This window comes from Sceloporus undulatus, chromosome 4 (genome assembly GCF_019175285.1).
Source record: "Sceloporus undulatus isolate JIND9_A2432 ecotype Alabama chromosome 4, SceUnd_v1.1, whole genome shotgun sequence".
NCBI classification, from domain to species: Eukaryota; Metazoa; Chordata; class Lepidosauria; order Squamata; family Phrynosomatidae; genus Sceloporus; species Sceloporus undulatus.
In genome coordinates, this window is record NC_056525.1 from 85,481,535 (window position 1) to 85,506,256 (window position 24,722).

At 40.1% G+C, this 24,722-nt stretch overlaps 1 protein-coding gene across 10 annotated transcripts in view; it reads right to left on the minus strand.

Moving 5' to 3' along the window:
- Nucleotides 1–24,722, minus strand: part of DAB1 (DAB adaptor protein 1) — a 416,141-nt gene that overhangs the window by 91,508 nt on the left and 299,911 nt on the right. For all 10 annotated transcript variants that reach the window (XM_042464067.1, XM_042464076.1, XM_042464077.1 and 7 more), the window contains exons 3-4: nucleotides 20,540–20,679; nucleotides 15,166–15,264 (exon numbers count right to left, since the gene is read on the minus strand). In XM_042464067.1, the coding sequence (XP_042320001.1) occupies nucleotides 15,166–15,264; nucleotides 20,540–20,679 (239 nt within the window). The remainder of the gene's footprint in view (nucleotides 1–15,165; nucleotides 15,265–20,539; nucleotides 20,680–24,722) is intronic.

The window sequence follows — 24,722 nt, forward strand, 5'->3', positions numbered from 1 at the left end:
GGGGCGCCATCGTTACGTGCGAGGGGCGGCGCTTCCAGACACAACTTGCCCTTCGCACGTGATGAAGGCGTCAAAATACGGCACCCTGTATATATGGGCGCCGCCATTTTGACATGATGGTCACATAGCGTCCGCACGTCCTGGCGCCTTTGTGACACCGCAAGTGTGCCATTGGCGCCTTGCAGTCACAATGGCGCCACAAGGAGAACCCACTTTTTGTGGGTTCCTTTTGCTCCGTGACGGAGCCGCGTGGTGCAAACCAGGGTGGCGGGAGACTGCCCTTTTTGGGCGGTCTGTATCCTGCCTATGGCATTTTAAAAGGAGATGAGAAAAATAAGATAGAAGAGAATCAATCAGGACTGTTCCTTACAAATTGGGGTAGTTGAAATTTAGGAAATACTTCCTCAAAACTTTGACCTTTAAAAGTCCATGATTGCATTGTCCTAATTTTCTCTTGGCAGTTAAAATGTAGGCAGGAAACTATTAATAATAATAATATGTTTTATTTATATACCGCTATTCCAAAGATCATAGCGGTGAACAGCAAGTAAGCTAATTTGCCCCCAACAGTCTGGGTACTCATTTTAGCGACCTCGGAAGGATGCAAGCCTGAGTCGAGCTTGGGCCCTTTTGCTGGTCTTGAACTCGCAACCTTGTGGTTTTGAGTGAGTGGCTGCAGTACAGGCATTTACCCACTGCGCCACTATGGTGGTATGAGCAGCAGGTGATGAAAAGAAAAGTCATAATAACTGTGGGGCAAAACAGACTGGCAATAAGAGCCAGCTTGGGGGTGGCAGGGGGCCGTGGTGACCACATACCACACACCCTGACTCCACCCCCAATCCGGCCTCACTCTGCCCACCCGACCAGATGGTGGGCACATGGAAACCCTCCTGCAGCACAGTGACCAGGCGCTGCACACTGCAGGTGTGGAGAAGAGCCACAACACGAAAGGGACACACTTTCCCTGGAGCAAAAAAGGAGCAGGTTTCTCCTTTTGCGCCAGGAAAAGGCGAGATTGGGGCTGCGGCATGCAGTTACCATGGTCCTGATTCAGTGCGCAGTGTGACACCACCCCTTTAGGGCCATCTGTTTTCGGCCTGTAAGATTTTATTGATCAGTTTTTAATGTTATGATTGCATTCTTCAGCATCAGTACTATAATTCCCAATTTAGTACACAAAAAACTCACCCTGAAACGAGGGCAGCAGTGCTGACATTCAAACTGGGTCAAGAATTAATAGATTGCTTTTTATTCACAGCGGAAATGCTTAATTTATGTGACTGACATTTTCATTCATATTTATTTGTTACTATTATTTCCAGGTGTACACAAAAAGATAAGAGCCCTGTTGAATCACAGCAAAGGCCCATCTAGACCATCATTTTGTTTCATGGGAAGACCCAGGCAGCCATGAATCATAACAGAACCCTCCTAATTATATTCCTCAGCAAATAGCATTTAGCAGCATAATGCCTCAGATATCGGATTGATTAATTAATAACAATCATGTCAGCCTTATTGTCTATCAATTTCTCTAATTCATCCTTTACGTCAATCAAGCTGGCAGCCATCACCGTTTCTTATGACAGTGATTTCCAGTTTAACACAAGTGAAGAAGTACTTTCTTTTATCTCTCCTGAATCGCCCATTATTTAGTTTCAGTTGATTCAAGGTATGTATCAAGTGAGATAATATTCTCTACCTTCTCTGCTCCATGCATCAGTTTATATACAGTGGGCCCTTCGAATCCACAGGGGTTCTGCCCTCCCTGCCTCCGCCTCACAGATAGCAAAGAACATGGACAATTGTGCCCCATATTATTAAATGGTGCTGACATGAACATGGACACACTGAAGTGTGGATGTTCATACACTCACCATTAATAATCTGGCTTGTGATGATCTGTGATTGCTCAAAATTGTGGATCCGGAGCCTGCAGTTCTAGAGGCCTGCTATATTTTCACCACGTTCCTCCTTTTTCACAGTTTTGAATAAAATGTTTGCTTCAACATGTTCAACTTTTCTTCTTTTTTCTGGTGTAGGAACTGATCCCTACACATTCCATGTTATTTCTGCCCCTGCTACCAAGTTTTGTGTTAAAAAAAGTAATGCCCAGGAACACATCTGCTTTGTTAACTCAGGTATACCTATACATCAAACAGCTGAGAGGGGTTATCAAATATGGGTGACTGGTGTTATCAGTATACTGATGACACCCAACTACTGACATCACCCATTAGAACATTTCTGAATATTCTTTACATCCCTCGAATATTTAAATATCAGACTAGGTCCTGTTTCAAACAAATAGCCTCTATCCAACCAGCGAAATGTCCCTTAAATGCCAGTCAGCTGCATGGTACAACAGAGGTCTGTGCTATTACCAAGCAGCATGCTGCAGGGTGACATGACAAGTCACCTCCTAACAGTGAGAGACCCTGCAACAAAGAGTTACCACAAGTCCCTGCAGATGTCTCAGCTTCTGCTCCTTGCAGCATTGCTCACTGGTCAGAGGGAACGGATCATATTATCCTGGCTCAGCAGCAGCACAGACCTCCATCATTTTGAATTTCTGACTGCCTTTTAAGGTGGGTTTCAGGGTCAACTGTGGTCATGGCACAATAGCAAATAATACAGAAAGCAATTACCATGCCCTAAGTCTAACTTAATACATTGTAATAGGATGCCAACTATAATTTCTGTTCACCAGTGATCACTGTACAAAAATAAAGCAGAAAAAATGGTTTAAAATAATTGTAAGAAGTCTATTTGTTTTGACTGTCTGTGAGAAGGTAAATAAGGATCAAAGCCAACCTGAGCTCTCTTGCAAGGCAGTTCCACAACTGGAGTGCTGCTACTGATAAAGCTATAATGATATAAGATGGCCCATACAAAGAGAACTGGACCATTAAGGAGAACATTACAAATGCCATGGGCTGTCAAAAAGACAAATACAGTGCACCCGCGTCATATGCAGGCATGATATATGCATATGCATATACTGAAAGCTGTGCTGGAAGAAGCCTCGGTGCGCTTCAGGAGGGGTAATGGCGTTTACGCCCATCATGTGTATGCCACACCGTGCCGTGGGCACGAGCCCCATTATTTTTAATGGGGCTCAAGCATACAAGGAATTCTCCTTACACGGAAGTGGTGGTCTGGAACAGATCCCCCGTGTAAGGGAAGGGCCAACTGTAAATGGATGCTAGAGCAATTCAAACCTGAACTCTCATTAAAAGCCAAATTAGCAAACTAGGGTGAGTTACAGACCTCCCATTTGGGGCGGCCTGTAACTGGCCCTTTCCCTGCTGTATCGGGGCCTCAGTTGCCACAGCGGCAGCCTCTGAGGCCCTGATCCGCCGCTTTCCAGGCTACGGGGAAGCGGCAAAAGGCCGCTTTCCCGCGGCCTGGAAAGGGGTGTCCTTGGGGCTTCATGCCCCAAGGACACCCGATGGCGGTGGGGACCAAGAGAAAGGGGCCGCTTGGCCCCTTTCTCATTTGCGTCATTGGCGCAGTTGTGTAGAGGCTGCGGCAGCAACGCAAATCCTGAAAGGAGCTTCCAAACGGAGCTCCTTCCTAGGCCGCCGAAAGAGCACCCCGGTGCTCGTTTGGAGGCGCCATGGTCGTGACATAACAATGGCGGCCCCCGTGTGGAACGGGCGCTGCCATTTTGTACGGAACCAGTCCGTATCAGGGTTAGAGGCGTCAGGAAGTGATGCCCCTTCCTAACCCTAATACGTCCTGGGGACGTACTTTGTGCCTGTTTGTAACGGGCCTGAGACTGTCGTAATTTGGAGATCTCATGAGACATCACAAATTATTACAAATATGATAATGCTTGGTAAAACTGGAGGCATATGGAACAGATTAGGTGGACTCACTCAGTTATGGAAGCTATACCTGTTAAAATATATTTCTAAATTGTATTGAAAATGTTCAGATGTGTCAATGGTTAACTAAGGTTTAAAATGGTTCCTGTTGCAGGCCAGAAAGTCTAGGCCTGGAAGAGCAAGTCTTCAAGGACATGTGCTGAGACATAATATAAACAAATGTATTATTGTTATGCTTCTGTGTAGCATGGTGACTTCATGGGAAAGAGGTGTGTCCACTTGGTGGGAAGGTTGATCTTGTGAGAGAACAAAGACTGATGTCACATTCAAGCTTCTAGCATGGACTCTGAAAGAGTATAGATGTATAGTAGCTTGCTGTGCAAAGTGTAAATAGCAACAAAGTCAATAAACCCTCATTTGAGTGAAAATCTGTGTGGAATTTACTTTCCAGTTGGTACCAGTTCAGAACCACCGGCAGAACGAGACATCAACAATCCCAAAGATCTTTTTCTCTAACAATACCCTCAAGTTTGAAGGACCTGAACAGGGCTCTTAATAACAGGTGCTCTTGCTAGTTTTTCAATGTTAGAGTCACCATAAGCCAAAGCCAATTTGAGGGAACATAACAAAGCAAATCAATGAAAAGTTATTCCATAATAAATCCATCTGTTTTTAATGTGATATGGTATTCTTTGTGCCTTCAAGAGACCTGTATGGGACTGTGGTGTGACTTGGTGTTACATCTTTTGTGTTCTTATGTGACACTTTGACTCCAGTGTTTTCAATATATCCGGAAAGGAGTATGTTCAAATGTTAGTAAAATATTTACTCAAGTTTAAATTTCTGTTGGAATTCTTATGTATGTTCAATATACTTACATTTACAAAATGCAACAAATCCATTTAAACAATTTAAACAGAGGTTAATTCACTGAATTTACAGTCTCAAAGTGAGGTTATAAATGTATACACCATCCTTGAATTATAAATTCTTCAATAACTCAGCTATATCTTTTTGAGAAGACTCGGGAGGACTAATTATACCAGCAAGTGAGTGAACAGAGTAAATGGTACTTGGCATATTTGTCTGGGATATACATACCTTAGATGCCAACATAATAAGGGGAGCTCTTCCACCCTGGTTGCTCTGAGTTGAGGTATTCTTGCCAAAAAATAAAATAAAAATGCATACCCAGGTATTTGGTCTGTTCCATTTCTGGTAGACTGAAAAAATCCAAATACTGAAACGTTCTGGTAACATTAAAGTCAATCATATGCACTGTAAAATATTTAATGGGTTTGCTAATTGAAAACACTGAATTAAGACGTTGTCTCTATTTTGTGTGGATAATGTATTGGAAATATGCAAAGAAAAATAGTTTAATGATAGACAATTATTTAAATAAGTTTATTTAATAAAACACTGAAAAGTGATTTTGCTTAGACATGCAAATTATTTCAATGACCTTTTAGAGAGATGATAATGACTTGTGTTTGCATGTGGGTACTTTCTTGTCACAGCAGCATAAGCATGCACCCAATCTTTCACTTGCAATATAAAATGGAAGCTGGGGAGAGGGGGCAAAGAACCAAAGAGCCACAGCACCATTGAGACAAAATGGTTTCTTCAGATGCACTGAAGACAAACTCTTTGAAAACTTCCCATGCAGTGTAAAATTGCCATACCAAGTGAAACAGAGAGATGGTATGGAATAGTGGTTAAGAGTGTGAGTTATGGACTGCAAAAGCTGAAGATTGTGCTATTTGCTCTGCTCCACAGCTGTTCTCATTGCCAATCATCTGGACACTGGAAGGAGTGGGCACTCAGGAAATGTACTAGAGACATCAGTGGAAGATTCATGGATCTACAGCATGATGTTTGTGAGCCATAGATAATCCACATGGAGGCTATGATAGTCAGGTTTGTTGTTGTCTTGTGCCTTCACATTGTTCCTGACCTATGGTATCCCTAAATGACCATACAACAGGATTTTCTTGGCAAGATTTGTTCATGGGTGTGCCTTTGCCTCTCTCTGAAGATGAGAGAGTGTGACTTGTCCAAGTGGGTTTCCATGGCCAAGTGACAATTCATACCCTGCTGCATTTCTCAAACCACTATCCCACGTTGGTGCTCTAATATTCAGGTACAAGAACACAAAATACAAGAAAATAGCAGTGATGTATTCAAGTATATTACACCAAGTCTCAAGTCGAGTCTCAAGTCTCTACCTTCAAGTCTCAAGTTGAGTCTCAAGTCCTTGCACAATACTTTCTAGTCAAGTCTCGAGTCTCAAATCTGGTAGCCAACTTTAATAGAAAAAAAGAAGGTGGTGATGGTGTGTGTGTGTGGAGTTTCAGTAATCAGAAAATCAAGAAGACGTGCACCAAGTTAGGCAGAACAAATTAAATGATCAAAGGCAATTTATCAAGATTGCATTTTAGAAAAATGAGATCTACATGTAAGCACTGCACATTAGAGGAGTCTTCTAAGCTTTTCCTAGCAGCAACAGGTAAGACCTCTCCTCCCCAATAGTTTGCCATGTGTTTCTCAGAGGGAACAGCAGACACAGGCAACAGGCTTGACATGGAAAGTGTTAGAGCATATAGATTTATTAAATTTTGGAGGGACAAGTGTAAATAGGCCCTTGAGCAAATCAAGACTAAACTCTCCCTAGAAGCTAGGATAACTAAAGTGAGACTGTCGTGCTTAGGCCATGTCATGATAAGATATACTAGAAAAGAAAATGATGCTTGTTAAGGTAGAAGGCAGTAGAAAAAAGGAAGATTGCATTACAGATGGATAAATTCAGTCAGGGAAGCCACAGCTCTGAGTTTTTGATAGGGTGACTGGAGGTTTCTCATTCATTAGGTTGCCATAAGCTGAAGTTAACATGATGGCAGTTAACAACAACAACAACTTAGTGAAATATATTAAGTTTTATGTTGAATTAAAACTGGAGCTATACAATAATGGATTTGCTTAATGGTTAGTTGTAATGACAGATAATGGGTTTGCCTACATTTGAATACTATATTCCAGGGAAATAATAGTTCCCTATTATTTGAAGTCTGAAGAATGGAGAAACATTTTGTTTCAATTGAATTAGTTATTACTGGTAGTATAAACTATTATTAATGGATAGATTCTGGAAAGCTAACCTTTTATGAACTCTTTGTAAGACAAGTATTTAATTTTTAATTTATGTGTATACCAATGAAATATTTATGGTTATACATGTACCAGATACATGTACAAGATTATAGAAAGCAGTGTAGTTTTTTTAAAATTAAGATTAGGATATAACAGATGTGAATATGTAATTCCATTGCCATGTAATGCAAACATGGCTATTTGGTACTTCACCACAAAGAGTATAATTAAGATTAGGATATAACAGCTGAAGAAAAATTGGAAGTCATTCTTGGTTCTTCTTGTTATTCTTTCTTCTTTCTTATTCTTTTTTCCTTGCTCTCTTTTTCATTTCGTATTATGTAGGCTGTTTTTTCTATTATATTTTTATTCTCTATTACATAATTTTAATAGAAATATTTTTTTAAAAGAAATAACACCCTACCTTCCTTTCTATAATCTTGTACTTGTATCTTGTACATGTAAAAATATTATTTTTATTGCTATGAAATATATCACAACATTCTGAAGTGATGCTACATAAGGAGAGGGATATTTTCCTGGAGTGTCCTGGAGAATTAAAATATGAAGTGAAGTAAAATCTCACTGACAGCTCTTTTCATTCTTGGTGATGATATCTGCTCCAAAAATACTTTTGATATATCACAACATCTATAGTGGAAGCACTCAGATGCCTAAGTCTTAAAATGAAATTAAATTTATACTCTTTTATGAATATTGTGTTTGTAACACAAGAAAGTAAAATATAAAAGCAAACAACAACAAAAGAACTAGCAAGAATGCTAAGGGTAACCCAAATACATTCTTTTCATCTCTAATTATGGAGCAATTTCTGTAAAACCATCTACCTAAAGTCAGATCTGCCAATGCCAATTTTTAGAGAATTTGCTGGTTTGGGGCTACAAATTGATTTTTTTAATACTGATAAATTAAAATCCAATATAAGACAACAAGATACAAAGCATGCAAAAATCACCACTTGTCTCTTTTAAATTAGGTCAGATGAATGTGTATGAGCCACACAGACAAACAAGAGAAATCAGGTATAGACATTTTAGACAAACAAGCAATAACTTGGCAAAATGATTAATGGACAGCTGATTTATCAAAATTGGAATTGATAGGGGAACTGAGAGTGAGAAGATTATATATGTGGTGAAGTACCAAGTAGCCATGTTTGCATTCCATGGCAATAGAATTACATATTCACAGCTACTAAGCATCCTGAAAATATGAATAGATTCATGAACAGTTAATATGAATCTGGGGAAAAAGAAACAATTTGTTAGGTGTCTAATTGCTAGGTGAATGTGTGTCTCATAGCTAGGTGATCTTTGCTTCAACAAGGAAACAAGTGAAGCATTTTTTTAGTGCTGGCTATAAAGGTTTGGGCCCTATGGAGTTGCAATCCAACATCTGGGGAGGCACAGAGTTCCCAATCCTCGGCTCAATACAACTGTTAGTTTTAACTAAAGGAGAACCAGATAGAGCTTTATAACTCAACACTTATCTCAATTATTTTCACTTCTACATTAGTACTGTTTACTGCAGGTGGCACTGTAATTAGCCCTTTGTCTTTTAACAGGACTGTGCACATTTAAGCAAGACATCTGAGTTTTAAATGGGAACAATGTTAAATGGCACTCCCATATGAACTAAAATACCAGCTAACACACAAAAAAGAACGCAGATCCACTTTTCTGAGTACATATTCTGAATTTCTGATGCCAAGTTTTGGCAATGTGGAATGAGCAGGGAAAGTTTTATGCATTCCTAAATGAAAAAATACATCTCCATAAAAGTATGCCATGGAGCTGAAGATCTAATGAATGTAGACCACAATGTATTTTAGGTAGAGGATTCATTTATATATGGAAAACAGCCTTGAAACCTATTTTCCCCAAACAGATATACATGTTTTTAGGCAAGGCTGATTTTTCAAATTTCATATTAATCAACAAATTGCTGTGAGTATTGACAGCATGTGAGCAGAGTGGTGATTCTCTAATTCAGTATCAATCAGAGCTAATTATTTATTTCCTATTTGCTTCTGTGTTCTTATGCAATACATCTGATATGATCAGAAAGTCAGAATCAGCAAAGATAATGAACTATGGTATGTGTAAGTGCCAATCACTATTCTGGCTTTTGCTTTCATGAAAACACATCCTACAGCTGGTGTGATTTTACAAGAATCCTCACCTGGGAATGACAACAGAAAACATTATTGCTCTCTACACCTAGGAGATCCTATAATGTCATTACCTTTCAGGAAGTTTAGCTAGATCATAGAATCATAGAATCGTAGAGTTGGAAGAGACCGCAAGGGCCATCCAGTCCAACCCCCTGCCATGCAGGAAATCCAAATCCAAGCATCCCCGACAAATGGCCATCCAGCCTCTGTTTAAAGACCTCCAAGGAGGGAGATTCCACTACACTCCAAGGGAGTGTGTTCCACTGTCTAACAGCTCTTACATAAATAGTATACTTTAAGGATGACCTTTTCTAGTCTGCCAAGTATTGCTGAATACCAACTCCCTTTCTGTCTTACCATAACTCATGAAGTCCAGGCCATGGTAATTCCTTTATTAGGTTAACAAATCTGCTTTGAGTCCCATTAAAAAGAAAAGTTGAGTATAATTCATACAAACAAAAAAGGGAATCAGGCCATGCCCTGACATGGAGAACCAAATTTTATTGCTCTGCTTTTATTGTCCCTTCTGCTGCTGGCAGGGCTAGGGCCACTGCAAGTGTGGCCTGATAAGCCAAATTTAACAGTCTAAACTCCCCACAGTCTCTCAAAATATCTGATTACAATACACAGTTGCAATAGCAAGTACATTTCTATACCGCTTATCAGTGCACTTAAGCACTCCCTAAGCAGTTTACAAAGTGTAAGCTAATTGCATAGTGTGTCACAGTCTGAACATATAGTATATAATACCATTTGAACAAATTCTATAATTAACACTACATTATTTACTTGTAAATTTAACGATTCTGGTAATCCAATAATGCAATATTAATTATCTCAAAGCTAATTTCTATTTGCCACCAGCCTGATTTTATTTCTGCTAATTCCTGACTTTATATCAAGCTAAATAATTAACACACATACACACACACACACATATACTGTATACAGTATAACATTGTGAATACTTTAAAAAAAATTTAAGAAAGGGCACTAGCCAGTGGAAAGGTAATTATAGTTCAGATAAAAGCCATATATACAGTGATATCAGTGTCCACAGAAGCATAAGCATACTGCAAACAATCCTGAGCTGAAACCATGAAGGCAGTTGCAAGAGGAATAGTGTCAAAAGTTTCAAGAAGGCAAGAAAATCACATACAGTGAACAAGAGGCATTGGATCACAGCATCAGCATGACTTTGGCTGAGCTACTTTATAGCCAGCAGTAAATTAGCAAAGCTGGCCTGATTAACCAGTGTAATTTACTTAAGACAGAGGAGAACTTTTCTGGTGTCTCTGTTGCCAGGGTTTCCTCTATCAGTATGTATATGACAGGGTGCAGAGACTCCAGTTTCTCCTCCAAATCTGCAGGTGCTAACTGGGATGGATCAGGCTCTACTTCTCTCAAAACAGAGTTGTCAACCTCTTCTGGCTTTGGTTGGGGCTTATCCTCCCAGCCCTCCTCTCTTTCATTGGAGGAGGCATCCTCCAGGTAAAGCATGGCACTGAGACTCTTTTATGATTTTTCAATTTCTCTAAAAATGTGAAGGGAAAACAAGGAGAGCCCCTGCCATCTTCTAGGCACTGCACAAGGATGGAGGCCTTTCTCTGATCATATGCTGACATTATCATGTCCCATTAAAAGGCTTACAGCCTACAGGAAACTACTGAATGCATTTATCACATGACAGCAGAACTGCTACAACATCACCCCAAAAGGTGTGTGGCATGGGGTAAAAACATCAGTTAACCTTTTTTCTACATAAAATTATTGGCTCACTATTATGGAAGCTACAAGTAGATTTTATATTTAAAGAGATCTGAGGAACATGCATAACAAATATTTTCATATCCATAAGTTATACAAAAGATGATACATGGCTGTTTTCTTTTACTAAAGGAGTATTTATCTGGCATAAAGAAATAACAGAGTATCAGCTTTTCTGCCTGTATTGTTCAGAACATGTGGATAACATGAGCTTTGCAAGTATGTAGGTCATATCTCTCTTGAGTACAAACACATTTATTTCTACTTTATTCATAATTATTTTATAGTCACTTTTCCCCAGTAATATCACACCAGACGTGTTGCTGTCCACTGTTGTTGTTTTTCTCCCAATGTCAAGGTCTTACTGTTGTCTATACTTTCTCCTCATTTTCTGTTATTATTTATTATTATAGTACATGGCTGACAATTTATTGAATTAAGCCATATAAAGTGTCCAAACTATGCCTTTATCAGAAAGGCAGAAAGCTAAATTCTCAGTGATACTCTTTTATAAGAGTCAATGGTAGAGATTCATGATTCTACTACTTAATTTGCATCATTCATTTTATTCTGTTTTCTTTTTCAACAGCTACAGATATGCAATGACTTAGCGGTATTTAAATGATCTCTAAAATCATATCATATAAAGTGTTAAGTAAAACTCTGTAGAATAAAAAAAATCTCTGTTGATTTTTTTAAAAAAACACATAAACCACTTATTCTTCAAAATCCTACAACATAAGAATAAAAATCTCCCTACTAAAATACATCCAAGACATATTTCATAATGTTTCAAGACAATACCATCATAATAACTCAATCCCGAAGGGAAGGCAGTTTGGTAACAATACAGCAGCCACAAAGAACGTTTGATATACAGTGAAAGAGATAATGAAGAATGGATGGGTTCTTAATGTTGTTGCCTGTCTTGGTCATTGTAACAGAACAGAAGGTGATTCTTGGGAAGGCAGTAAACTTAATATATTGGTACTTTTACAAAGTGATGGGGGTGGGTATGGGAGCAATGATGTGTATTGGTAAATGTGATATCATGCAAATCTCTAAGCATTTGTTGATTTTCCATGCTAAATATAAAATTCCATATAAAATTCAGAATAATGTGTCTCCTAATTTCCTTGGTAATGAAGTGGCAGTTTACAGCACTCACCAGGAAAATTCAAAGCAACTGTTTTTTTTATCTTCTCCACTAACTGTCTGGAAATAAAGGGAGGAAGAGATCCACAAGGCTCCATTACAGAAGTAAAACTTCCCTCTGGTGATTTCGGCTACAGACTCCTTCTATGGCTTCATTACATATTGTTGTTCAATAGTTTCCCTAAATTCTTCCTAGACTTCTATCTTCTCTGAAACCATAGCTGACACCACATGTAGTACTTGCTTTTAATGATAAATCGCCAGAGGAAAGAGGGGAAGCTTTCCTCCCAGTTCCTTTCCTGGAAACCTCTCACGCACACTGGTTTTATTCATATCTGCAAATAGCCAGAATTCATCCCTGCTTGAGATGTGGTCTTCTCAATAGGCAACTGCCTGTCTTCTTCCCACTTTTGTGTACAAACAATCCAACTCGTAAGGGGATCACCAGACTTTTGTGAAGCAAATATATCTTTCTTGTTGCTGTTGTGTGCCTTCAAGTTGTTTCTGACTTATGGCGACCCTAAGGTGAACCTATCATGTGTTTTATGAGACTGAGGGTGTGACTTGTTCAAGGTGACTCAGTAGCTTTCCATGACCAAGATGGGAATCAAACCCAGATCTCCAGTCAAGTGCTTAAACCACTATACCACACTGGCTCTCAGACATACCATACCAGCTCAATTTCTTCTATGAAATGAAGACTGGGGTGTGTTTGAACAAGACTGCAATAATTTTCCAACACCCTTGATTAACTGAAACTAATCTCAGCATATCTAGGTTTGGGAATCTGACATTCCATACAATTTTTTTCCAAGAAAAAAAAATCAGCCACAACATCTTGTGTTTTACAAATGAAAGGCCAATTAGCCATTATACTAATTGTGTAAATGTAATAACAGTCACAGTAACATGGTTGTTCAGTGGTTAAAACGCTGACTCTGATGACTGCAAGATCAACAGGTTGGCAGTTCAAGGCCCAAGCGCTGTTGATGGAGTGAGTTTCAGTTACTAGTCCCCGCTTCTGCCAACCTAGCAGTTCAAAAGCATGTGAATGCAAGTAGATAAATAGGTACCACTTTGGTGGGAAGGTAACAGCTTAGTAACAGAGATGAGCACCATCCCCTACAGTCGGACACGACTTGACAATCGTGTCAAGGAAGAATCTTTACCTTTTTAACACCCCAGCAGCCTTGCACCTGGTAGAGACTGGGAAGAGAGTTTAATTCTGTCACCCCTTGCCACAGTTCCAATCAAAACTGTTTCTCAGGGGTTTCCATAAGGACCACATTGCAAACATATGATGGCTAATGCAGCATACCAAGGGATTCCAGAAAAAAATCAGCATGTGATTTATAGAATGTAGAAAAGAATTTGACTACATAGTTCACAAAAAGCTATGGGTGCTTCTTAAAGACATGGGAGTACCACTACATCTGACAGTCCTGGTGAGAGAGCTGTACTTAGGACAGAATATGGAGAAACAGAATAGTTCCCAATTGGCAAAGGGGTCAGGCAAGACTGCATTCTATCACCCCATTTGTTGAACTAGTATGCGGAAAATATCATAGGAAGAGTAGGTTTAGATTCAGAACAAGGAAAAGTGAAAATAGGAGGAAGCTCACAATCTAAGATATGCAGAGGACACCATACTACTAGCAGAAGAGGCTATGTGGCTTCCTGACATTTTGCCTGGAAAAACTGGGTGTGTATATAATGTGTGAGCCTGGGAATGCAGGAGTGATTTGCATGTGTATTGTTCTGTGCACATGCAAATCACTCCTGCATTCCCAGGCTCACACAGTATATATATACCCAATTTTTCCAGGCAAAGCATTCTTTGAAGATGTCAGCCACAGATGCCGGTGAAACGTCAGGAAGAAACTTTTCTGGAACATGGCCACATAGCCTGAAAAACCTACAAAAAACTATGGATGCTGGCCATGAAAGCCTTCGACTTTATACTAGCATAAGACTTTGCAGGCTTAGAACATTTATTAAAGAAGGTCAAAGCAAGGGCAGGCTTACTGTTGAAAATAAATAAAATAATAATAATGATCATGGAGGAACTACATGAATTCAACCTAGACAATGGGGACATAGAAATATTATAAGATTTCCTGTACCTTGGATCAATCACTGATCAGAATGGACAGCAGAAACCAGAAGACTAAGAATGGGAACGCAAGCTATAAAAGAACTAGAAAAGATCCTAAAGAATAAAGATACACAACTGAGCATTAAGTTAGAATTGTCAAGCTTTTGCATTCCCCTTCACCATGTATAGATATGAGAGTTGGACAGTGAAGAAAGCTGACAAGAAGAAAATCAATTCATTTGAGATGTGGTGCCAGAGAAGAGTGCTGAGGATACTGTGGCTAGTCAAAAAGACAAACAAATGGGTGCTTGAACAGATTAAGCCTGAAATCTCCCTAGAAGCTAAGATGATCAAATTGAGTCTGCCATACTTTGGCTACATCATGAGAAGGCCTGACTCATTCAAAAAGAAAAATAAAGGTGGGGAAGGTGGAGGGAAGCAGAAAGAGAGGAGGACTACATGCTAGATGGATATGCTCAATTAGGGAGGTCACAGGTCTGAATCTGTAGGTCTTAAGCAGAACAGGGGAAGATTGGGGGGGGGGGGAGGCATGGAGATGTCTTATCCACAGGGTCACCATGAGATGGGGTCCACTCGAGGGCAGTTAACAACAAAACCAGTAAAAGGCCTAGCAACACTTCTGCTCTTACCAGCAAGATTGCAAAAGAGTTTCTATCTTTCTTAACAATACTGAAGAGGTCTGAGTTTGAAGTTTTTACACACACAAGAAAAGAAGTATGCCAGTCTTGTAAGTAGCACCCAACAGCTATTCTGAATCCTTTCCTGTATTAAACAAAAAAACCACTGTCTTAGTTAACTTGGGCTGTTGCTTTGATATATAGTAGTAACTTATGAATCTTGTCATCTATTTTGTGTGATTTTTATGTCAGTTCAATGGTACTGCTCACCCTGAGGAAAGTTAGAAAGATAAAATTATCAATTTTGTTCTGTCATGTCATTATTTTACTTACTCCTGTCTTCTCATCAAAGATCTTGATTCCTCCGAAGGAGACAGTGAGAAATATTTTCTGTTTGTGTTCTCCTTTTGATCGCGATGCAGCAACAATTCCCTGTTTGTAGAAAACAAATGGTTCAGATTTATTTATTTATTTAAAAAAACCACAACAAAACACTTTTTATTACAATCAAATGTCTTCACACATTGAGTAGATGTGAAAGACCAGATCTGAAGGCTGATGCATTTGCAAGGATTTAATTATAGTTCAAGTTTCATATGGTATATAAAGCTATGCCCGAATATAAAACCATAGTTTGTTTTGCGAAGTCGAAGGCTTTCATGGCTGGCATCCATAGTTTTTGGTAATTTTGGGGGGCTATGTGGCCATGTTGTAAAAGAGTTTAGAGATCTGTTTTGTGAAACTTATTTCTAAACTCTAAACTAGAGTTTAGAGATCTTCTAGACTCTTCTATAACATGGTCACAAATGGTTTCTTTGCCAATTGCATGAAAGGAGAAATGAAGCAGCAGGAAAGGGTCTGGATACTGGTCATTTCTTAACTCAGGATTTTAAGCTTACTGTGACCGCAAACATAACCTGTAAGTTTCAGCTGCTGTATTATTACTGCTTTGCTCTTTGCAGCAATGCTTCAGACACCATTGGTTAAGCATTCCAACTGCTTAGCAAACAGAGAATGTGTCAGGCCTGGCGTACAGGCAGTAGTCTGGGACCACAAACTAGGAAACATAGGCCTGTTCCGCACGGGCCTTTGCACCACCCCCGTCACGTGTTAGGGGTTGGCCGAGGACCTAGCATCCATACCGGCCTCACCCCTAGCAGTGACGGGGGCTTAAAAATGGTGGCGCCCTATACACACGGGCACGGCCATTTTTACATGCTGGACGCTTAGCATCCGCACGTCCCCCTTGCCTTGCAATATCACGAGTGCGCATTTGCGCACTCGTGCGTCGCAAGCATGGCGTGAAAAGAAGCTGCTTTTTGTGGCTTCTTTTTTCCACCGCCAGGAAGCCTTCCCGTTTGGAGGCTGCAGCTTCCTGGCGGCAGAAATGGAGGCGGCGTCAGACTGTCAGGCGGTCTGTAATGCGCCATAGTCTAGAACAGTTAAGACCAGAAGTTCATCCTGGAAGCAGGGCTATAGAAAAACCCACAAAAGAAATTGTATCAGTGTACAAATTCAAAGGAAGGATTACAAACAAAGCATGGGTTCATAGAACAATTAGGGTTAAAAGACAAATGAGAAGTCAGGAACAGACAATAAATTATGATCAGAAACAAAGCATACCACAGCTGCGATAGACCTTGTTGTTTAAATAAGGACCAACCCAAAGCATTTTTTTCCTGCCTAGAATGAGCCGACTGCCAACCTGGGTGAGTATACTCACTCCAGCATTCAGAGACTACATTATGTGATTTACCATATGAAATAGTTTTAGACAATTTGCTGAAAGGCTGCAATTGGGTAACTCATCACATGGGGAAAGGCTCAGCAGTTCCTGAGAGGACATTTCTGTTCTATGAAGAAAGTTAATATTGTAAATGTGGTTCAGATGAAACCCCACACCAAATTTACTGTTATAAAAGTAACTGTGTGTGGCATGCTGCTGACTGAGATGAAATCCTGGAAAGTAGAGGGATCTAAAAGTGATTGAAGCAAGGGGGCAGAAAAGGTGATGGATTATGAAAGAGAAGCATGAGATAAGTACAGAAAAAAGGGAAAGAAGATAAGGGGAATTTAAGAAATTCCTCATTCAAGGATTTCTTCAGTAAAATTCTCCTGATACATATTGAATTCTTAGCATGCTTTCCTTCCATTTGCATGTTTTTTGAGGGGGACATATTTTATTACTAGTTCATGTTCAGCAAAGTAAATTTAAAACTAGGGAGACTTAGCATGGATATTCAGAAAGTGGAAGCTGATTTTTATATATGCATTATGCTTGGATACCATGGAAACAGTTATTTGGACTGACTTCATTCAGTAATTTCTTGTAAAAGTGGGCTATTCGGATGTATAGGTTTAAGGGGCCAACAGACCGGCACAATACACCACCTTGGGGGTGGCATGGGGGTGTGGTGTTTAGATGATGCCTGCCCCGACACCGCCTCCAAGCTGGCATTTTGCCACCCACCCACCCACCCACCTGCCAAGAAGGCAGGCAGTGGTGCAGTGCTCTGGTGGTGAGGCATTTATATGATGCACCCTGAAGGAGTGCTGAAAAGCTGCTGCCATGGCACAAAAGCCACCTTTTTCTGGCACAATTTTGCCACTTCTTTTTGAGCTGGAAAAAAGCTGGATTGGGGCCACAGTGTGCGGTTGCCACGGCCCCGATCCAGCACTCAAAGGGGCGGCGTCATGCTTCCCTATATGGTTGTCTGTTTTGGCCCTTACTTGAATGAATCAATATTTTTGGTGTCTATCCAAGGAAGGAACATTTTCAAACTGTGGCTTGTTCTGCTTACAAATGACTAATCCCACTACAGTGGTCAACAGTAGCTCTCCAGTCCAGTGCCATAATCAGGTAGCTTTGCACGTTCAATTAATTGTAGCTTCCTTCCCCCAGGACATGCATATGATAGTTTTAAAATCAAAGCAACAGAAAAATATGTGATATTTCCATTTAGTATCTCCCTCCTCTATTTCTTTCCCTAAAGGAAGATTGCCCATCAAATATGTTGTTTTCTTCTTCTTAGTATTTTTAATAATATTTTTAAACAATAATTCTTTTAAACAAGACACAGAGCTCAGGAAAAGAGGGAGTGACTGGTTTAAGGGTACTGGGCCAGGCACTACTCAACCACTTTGGCCAGTAGCTGAAAGGAGTCTAGGTTTAGCTACTTCAGAAAGTTGGCTCACTGGCTTTCAAACAGCAAGGAAACAGCAGACTGGTCAAGCATTTTAACAAAGGCTAGTGGCTATCAGTCTTTGGCAACTCATAATGAGAGACTTCACATACAGTAATATGAAACCACCACTCAAATTTCTGCATTATTCTGTATACATACTGCATATCTATGAAATAATACTGTATATCCTTATGTAAGGAACAGTTGGTGACTCATCCTTCAGAGTCAAAACATAACTAGTCAAGTTATTCTTATGTCAGGTTGCCCCCACCCCCAGCAGATCACTAGGCAAGGCTAACAAATCAATACACCACAGCAGGTAAAGCTTCACCAGAAGGACATGAATATTAAAAGAGAAATAAATAGTATCAGACTACATGATCAAAACCTATAGAAAAGCAGCAGACAGCAATTGTAATTTGTGACACCACCTGTTCCTCCTAGTTCTAGTCACCTCATAACATTACACAGGTAACTCTCTCAATTATGCCAACAGGAATTAAACATCTTCAAGGAGATATGGAAATTGCAACCCTCGGGGAGAGAGACAAAGAGGAAAAGCCTAACCTTGTTAACAGCCAGAAATTTCCCAAACCACTTGTTGGCAGATGGAACCAAACAATGAATGTGGAAGAAATTCTAAATAAATGAATCTTATGGAGAGGAAAATGGCACACACTGTTCAGGAACAATAAAAAGATTGCCTTTTAAAATGGATTCTTCACTCATTACTAAATAATCAAAACACTTTTCATGGGTAATGAAACTACTTGTTCTAACTAATATTGGGCAATGAAACTACTGCTGAACCACACGGTGTGTGTACTGGATCTGATACGTTGTTATTGATTTACACTGCACCCTCCATCTTTATGTAAGTGTAGACACATGGGGTGAAAGATAAAGGATACAAGGAATGCAAGACCATGGTTTGTGTCATACAAATGTTCCTCACGCTCCTATAGACTCATTCATCTTGATTCCTCCTATGTGCTATCTTTAATTTTACACCCCTCTGTGTGTACCATCTAATTTTCCAATATAGTTTGAAAAAAAGCAAACAAACTTGGGTTTTCCAAGGCACTAAAAGCAGACTCTCCCTATTTTTATAATAGTACCAACATGTCTATTTCATGTATATAAACAACAGGATGAAATGCAAATGTTTTCACTCCTTTCTAAATATACCTGCTTTTCAATTTTTTTAAAAAAGAAAGGAGCATTTTTTAGTTTAGCTTTTGAAGTGGACTGAAGAGAGCAATCACTTGGCCTCACACACCAAGGAAGTCCACAAATCCCTTCCCATTACTAGCTACTCAGTGTTTACAGCTTTTATTAATAGCAGATTCCACAAAACTGCTTTAAACCGCACTTTATCTTTCCAATGACAATTGTATTATCATACAATAAGTCAGACTTAGCTGCTTTATTATATCACTGCAAGAAAACAAAGTTAATTCAAAGTAAAGGCAATTTATCTCACTTTTAATGAACTTCATGTGATTTTGGTGAAACATTAATGAAGCCAAATCTGATTGCCTATATCACAAATATCACAAATATCAAGAAACATTAAAGACTGCCATATTTAATATGCCATAAATTCTTATGGACACTAGACCATTTCATCCAATGCATTAAGTGCTATCTAGAATTGCTGGTATATTCTCAGTATATACAGTTGAGGGAGATATGAATTCTAGATAATAAAGTGAGAATGAAATTGAATGCAGAAGAGTAACAATGACATTAGTTGACACTTAAATATGAGCAATGTAGAATATGGACAGTGGCCGTATTACTAATAATACTCATTTAATTTCACTCTGACGTTACTTTCTACTACCTCCCACCACCAGCACTGAATTTCCTGTGCACTGAATTCAGTTTTTAGAGTAACATTTCAGGCTTCTGATGAAGGGATCTATAGCCCACAAAGCATACGGCAAGATAGATCAGTCTTTAAGTGACACAGGACAATAATTTTTGTGGATTTTTTGGGCTATGTGGCCATATGTTCTGGAACAATTTATTCCTGACATTTCACCTGCATCTGTGGCTGGCACCTTCACAGAAGATAACAGCCACAGATGCAGGTGAAATGTCAGGAATAAATTCTTCCAGAACACGGCCACATAGCCCAAAAAACCCACAAAAACTATGGATGCTGGCCGTGAAAGCCTTTAACTTCACATGACACAAGACTCCTTGTTGTTTCTGCTATAATGCACAAATAAGGCTATAGCTTTGGAAATAGCACTTACTAGACAGAAGGGTCAGAGAAAAAAGACCCACGGTGACAAAGCAAGTTCTCTTTTGGTCGGCAAACATCTACAGTCAGAAGAAATTTGTTTGTTGAGGGAGTCTTCGGTAAGATTTTGACATGCCCATGGCTTTTTTTCACTTCAAAAAATAGTCGAATTGAAATAAATTATATTCAAATTCAATGTCAATATAACAGCAATTTAAAGTTGCCTTCCTCTATCTTGCATAATTTTTAAATGTAAAAGATTTCACAGCACCTTTAATTTCATCATGGAATCTTGACATAACTTGTCGCCTCGTGCTGCAGAAACTTCATCAATCCCAATGAGTTTGGCTTTGTATCGAACACCGTCACCTTTAAATCTTTTTATTAAAGTGGCTTCACTGCGATCCTGACCTGGGAAGAGAAAGGGAAATATGACCTTGAAATGCCAGAGTACAATACAAAACAATACAAAAATTCAGTGCCTACAGTCTTTGATTCCCCCACCAAGAAATAAAGAGGCCAGACACGTAAATAGGATGTAAATAAATGTGCCTTGATTAGACCTAAAACCTATTTAAGCCCCAACTGATAACTAAACTTTTGAGACTTCAACTGAGGGTGAAATCCTTCAGCTGAAGCCAGGTGTCTTTACCCAGACTACCTCTTCAGCCTTCCCATAGGGTGAAAACATCTTCAGATTGCATCCTCAGCCAGTCATAGGGAGGTAGATATGAGGCATGCTCTCCCAAACTCCCTTGAGTTTGTACGAGAGGGCAAAACCCCCATATCTTCCCCAAAGGCTGTTTCACGAGCAGCCTCCATGGCCCTTGACACGTAAAGGCTGCCCAATCAAGACCTTTCACCTCAATGGGGTGCCTGGGTGCAAACCAACCATTCCCCCACCCCCATTTAGGCCAGGGGAAACCGATTTAAGATCCTGCCCTAAGCCAATTGCCCATCCCTAGAAACAGTATGAGGTAGGCAAAAATTCCCGGGAAAAGGGGAGAAAATTCCTACCTGGACCCAAAGCGACCAAACATCTCAATACTGGCCTGAGGGTGGGAGGGCGGGATGCAATCTTGCAAAAGAGGCCAATGAGGGGGAAAGACAGCTTAAATAGCTTAGATCTACCCCCTGTTGGCAAGTTGGACTCATAAGGCCCCACCTATTATTATAATCCTAGTCTCAATTCATGGGTGGTCTCAAATATTACACCCAAGCCTATAGTGGAGAGCCACTGTTTGGGTATCCATTAATTTTATACTTGAAAAGTCAGATGTGTTCATTTCCTTTATCACCTAAATATTTTAATCAAATTCCATATACCTAATAAATCTCACTAGTCAAGAAATTGTTAGGGAACTGAGTATGTTTAGCTTGGAGAAGAGAGATTGAGAGGTGACGTAATAGTGATATTCAAACATATGCAGAGACATTATAGATAAAGATGTGGCAAGCTTTTCTGTAGCTTGAGACTGGAACATGAACCAATGAACTCAAAAGACAATAGATTCCACTTAAACATTAGGAAGAACATCCTGAATGTAAATACTGTTTGACAGTAGAATAGACTAGTTGAGGGATGGTGGAGCCTCCTTATTTGGAAATCTTTAAGCAGTGATTATATGACTATCTTTCAGGAGTGCTTTCATTTTGTTTTCCTTCATGGCAGGATGTTGAATTAGATGTCCCTTTTGGTACCTTCCAACTCTGATCCTATGTTTCTGTGAATGGGACTCAAAGTGGCTTCTAATATCACAAAGAGACTAGTCCCATTTAGAAGCTAACAAGCTTTATTAGGTAAAAACCTTTGTGGACTGTAGCCCACTTTCCCAACAGTGATACAACCTTTCTGTGATAGTGTGGTTGTATGCTGCTGTGAGGCAAGAGGCTATATGGATGGTACCAGTACTGCTGCTAAGGTCCCCCATGTCAGAAAGACTTTTTTTGAAGATGCAGACTACAGCCTGGGATGGACTGGCAAGAAACGGCAACCTTCCGACGGCCTAGTTTCCTTCACAGGAATGGCACAGCCCCCAAACAGTGCGCAGTCACTGCAGAGAAAAAAGAACCCAGAAAAATCAGGTTCTTTTTCTGGTGCCGCAATGATGTTGCAAGTGTGCCAATGGCGCACTCACAATGTAAGCGCCATGTGACACTTATGTAACATGGATGCCACATGGCGCTTACGTAACAATGGTGGTGCCTACACAGAGCACCACCATTGTTATGTCGCCATGCCATGCTAGGGTTAGGGACTGTGCAGTTGCGACACAATCCCTAACCCTAGAATCAGTGCCAGTACGGCACAAAAGGCGGTGTGTATCACACCTAAATGTGCCAAACTACTACTGGGCAGCAGCAGCTTAGAGTTTGCAGAGACATTGGTGGAGGATCTCTCAGAAACAACAGAAGCATCACCATAGCTAATACTTGTTAGTACAGTCCATCCTCGCCTTACGCGGGGGATCCGTTCTGGATCCCTCCACGTAAGGCGAATTCCGCCTATGCTTGAGCCCCAATCGAAACAATGGGGCTCGTGCGCGGTGGTGCGGTGGCGGCGTGCGCGCGGGGCGCAACGGGCGCACACGCCCATTCAATTGAATGGGACGCGCTGCCCCTTCCGCCGCGCGCGCCCCGCAGCTTGAGCACGTATGCTCAAGGCCGTGTATGGTGCGCCTGCGTATGGCGCGGGCACGCTGTACTTTGCAGAAGAAGGCATGGTAAATTCCTTTTGAGTATCTTTTACTAAAAACAAACTATGGTAAGACAATCTAAAATGACACACCCTGACTCAAATCAAAATTATGTTCAGCTGCTGACATGCATAGAGGTAAAAAGGGAAATTGAAAGCAGCACAACACATATTATAGGAACATGGAATGTGAGAAGCATGAATCAGGGGAAGCTAGACATAGTAAAACAAGAAATGGAATGTGTAAGTATTGCAGTACTTGGGGTGAGCAAGGTAAAGTGGACAGGAATGGGACATTCTGAGTCAGATAATTACACCATGTTTTACTCAGGAAATGAATATCTAAGAAGAAATGAGATAGCATTAACAGGGAGGAGAGATGTAGTAAAAGCAATCAAAGTATATAATACAAAGCATGGCTGAATAATATTCATAAGATTTCAGGACATATCATGAGAAGACATGACTCACTAGTAAAGACAATAAAGCTTGGTAAAGCAGATGGCCGTAGGAAAAGAGGAAAACCATATTACGGATGGATACACTCAATCAAGGAAACCATGGCCCTGAGACTGCTAGACCTGAGCAGGTCTGCTGATGATAGGGAGACTTGAAGGACTCTCATTGATGGGGCTATCATAAGTCAAAGTCAACTTTATGGTAGTTAATAACAAGGCCCAGTTTTGCATAATGTAATTAATTTATAACATCACTGATACAAAAGTATCAAACAATAATAGCTAATATGAAGTTGAACACTTTCATGTCCAGCATCCATAATTTTCTGTGGGTTTTCTGGGCTTTGTGGCCACGTTCTAGACGAATTTATTCCTGAAGCTTCACCTGCATCTGTGGCTGCCATCTTCAGAGGGTGGTGGCATAGACATTTGTGGGGTATATATATACTTGTGTGACCCTTGGTCGGGAGGACATGATTTACATGTTCATCTATATGTTGATCTGTTGTTGAATGGCAAGGCGTCAGGGTGGGAGGATATGCAAGGTGGATATGTGTCTATTTAATTAGCAATCCATTGTCTGTGGGGAAACCTCCTGACCCTGGGTGGTGTTCATTTACATGAACTGAGTCTTGATTTTGGTGTTCTTCAAGACTGGTAGCCAAACATCGTTTACTTTCAGAGTTTCTTCTTTCCTACTGAAGTTGTTCAGGAGTTTGTAGATTTCAATGGTATCCCTGTGCATTCTGACCTAGTAGTTGCTGGCATGGTCCAGAAATTTCGGTGTTTTCAAATAGCATTCTGTGTCCAGGTTGTCCACAAACACCTGGACAACTGCAACAGGAAAGAAGAAATGCTGATAGTAAAGGAAAAAAATTGGCTACCAGTAATGTCCAAGTTTACCTGAGATTTTTACTGTCATTTATCAGGTCAAAATCCAAAGGTACAATGATCCTCATTCCACAGATAGTAAGCCATCACCCAAGAAACAAACTAATAATGCTAGTATTATTGTACAGGTTTGAATTCTGTGAATGACAAACACACACACTTTTAAAAACAAGTTCAGTTACAGTAATTCCATAACTCCCCCACCCCCAAGTACACTGAATAAATAAATAAATAATCCAGCAGCATCCCTTCTTTTTTCTTCTTCTGGAATTAGGAAATGACTGCTTTATAAATATCTCAAGAAATGTAAATTAAAGAGGTGCAACAAAATTTAATCAATTGCCAGTCACCTTTCCCCCCCTTCCTTCCTTCCTTCCTTCCTTCCTTCCTTCCTTCCTTCCTTCCTTCCT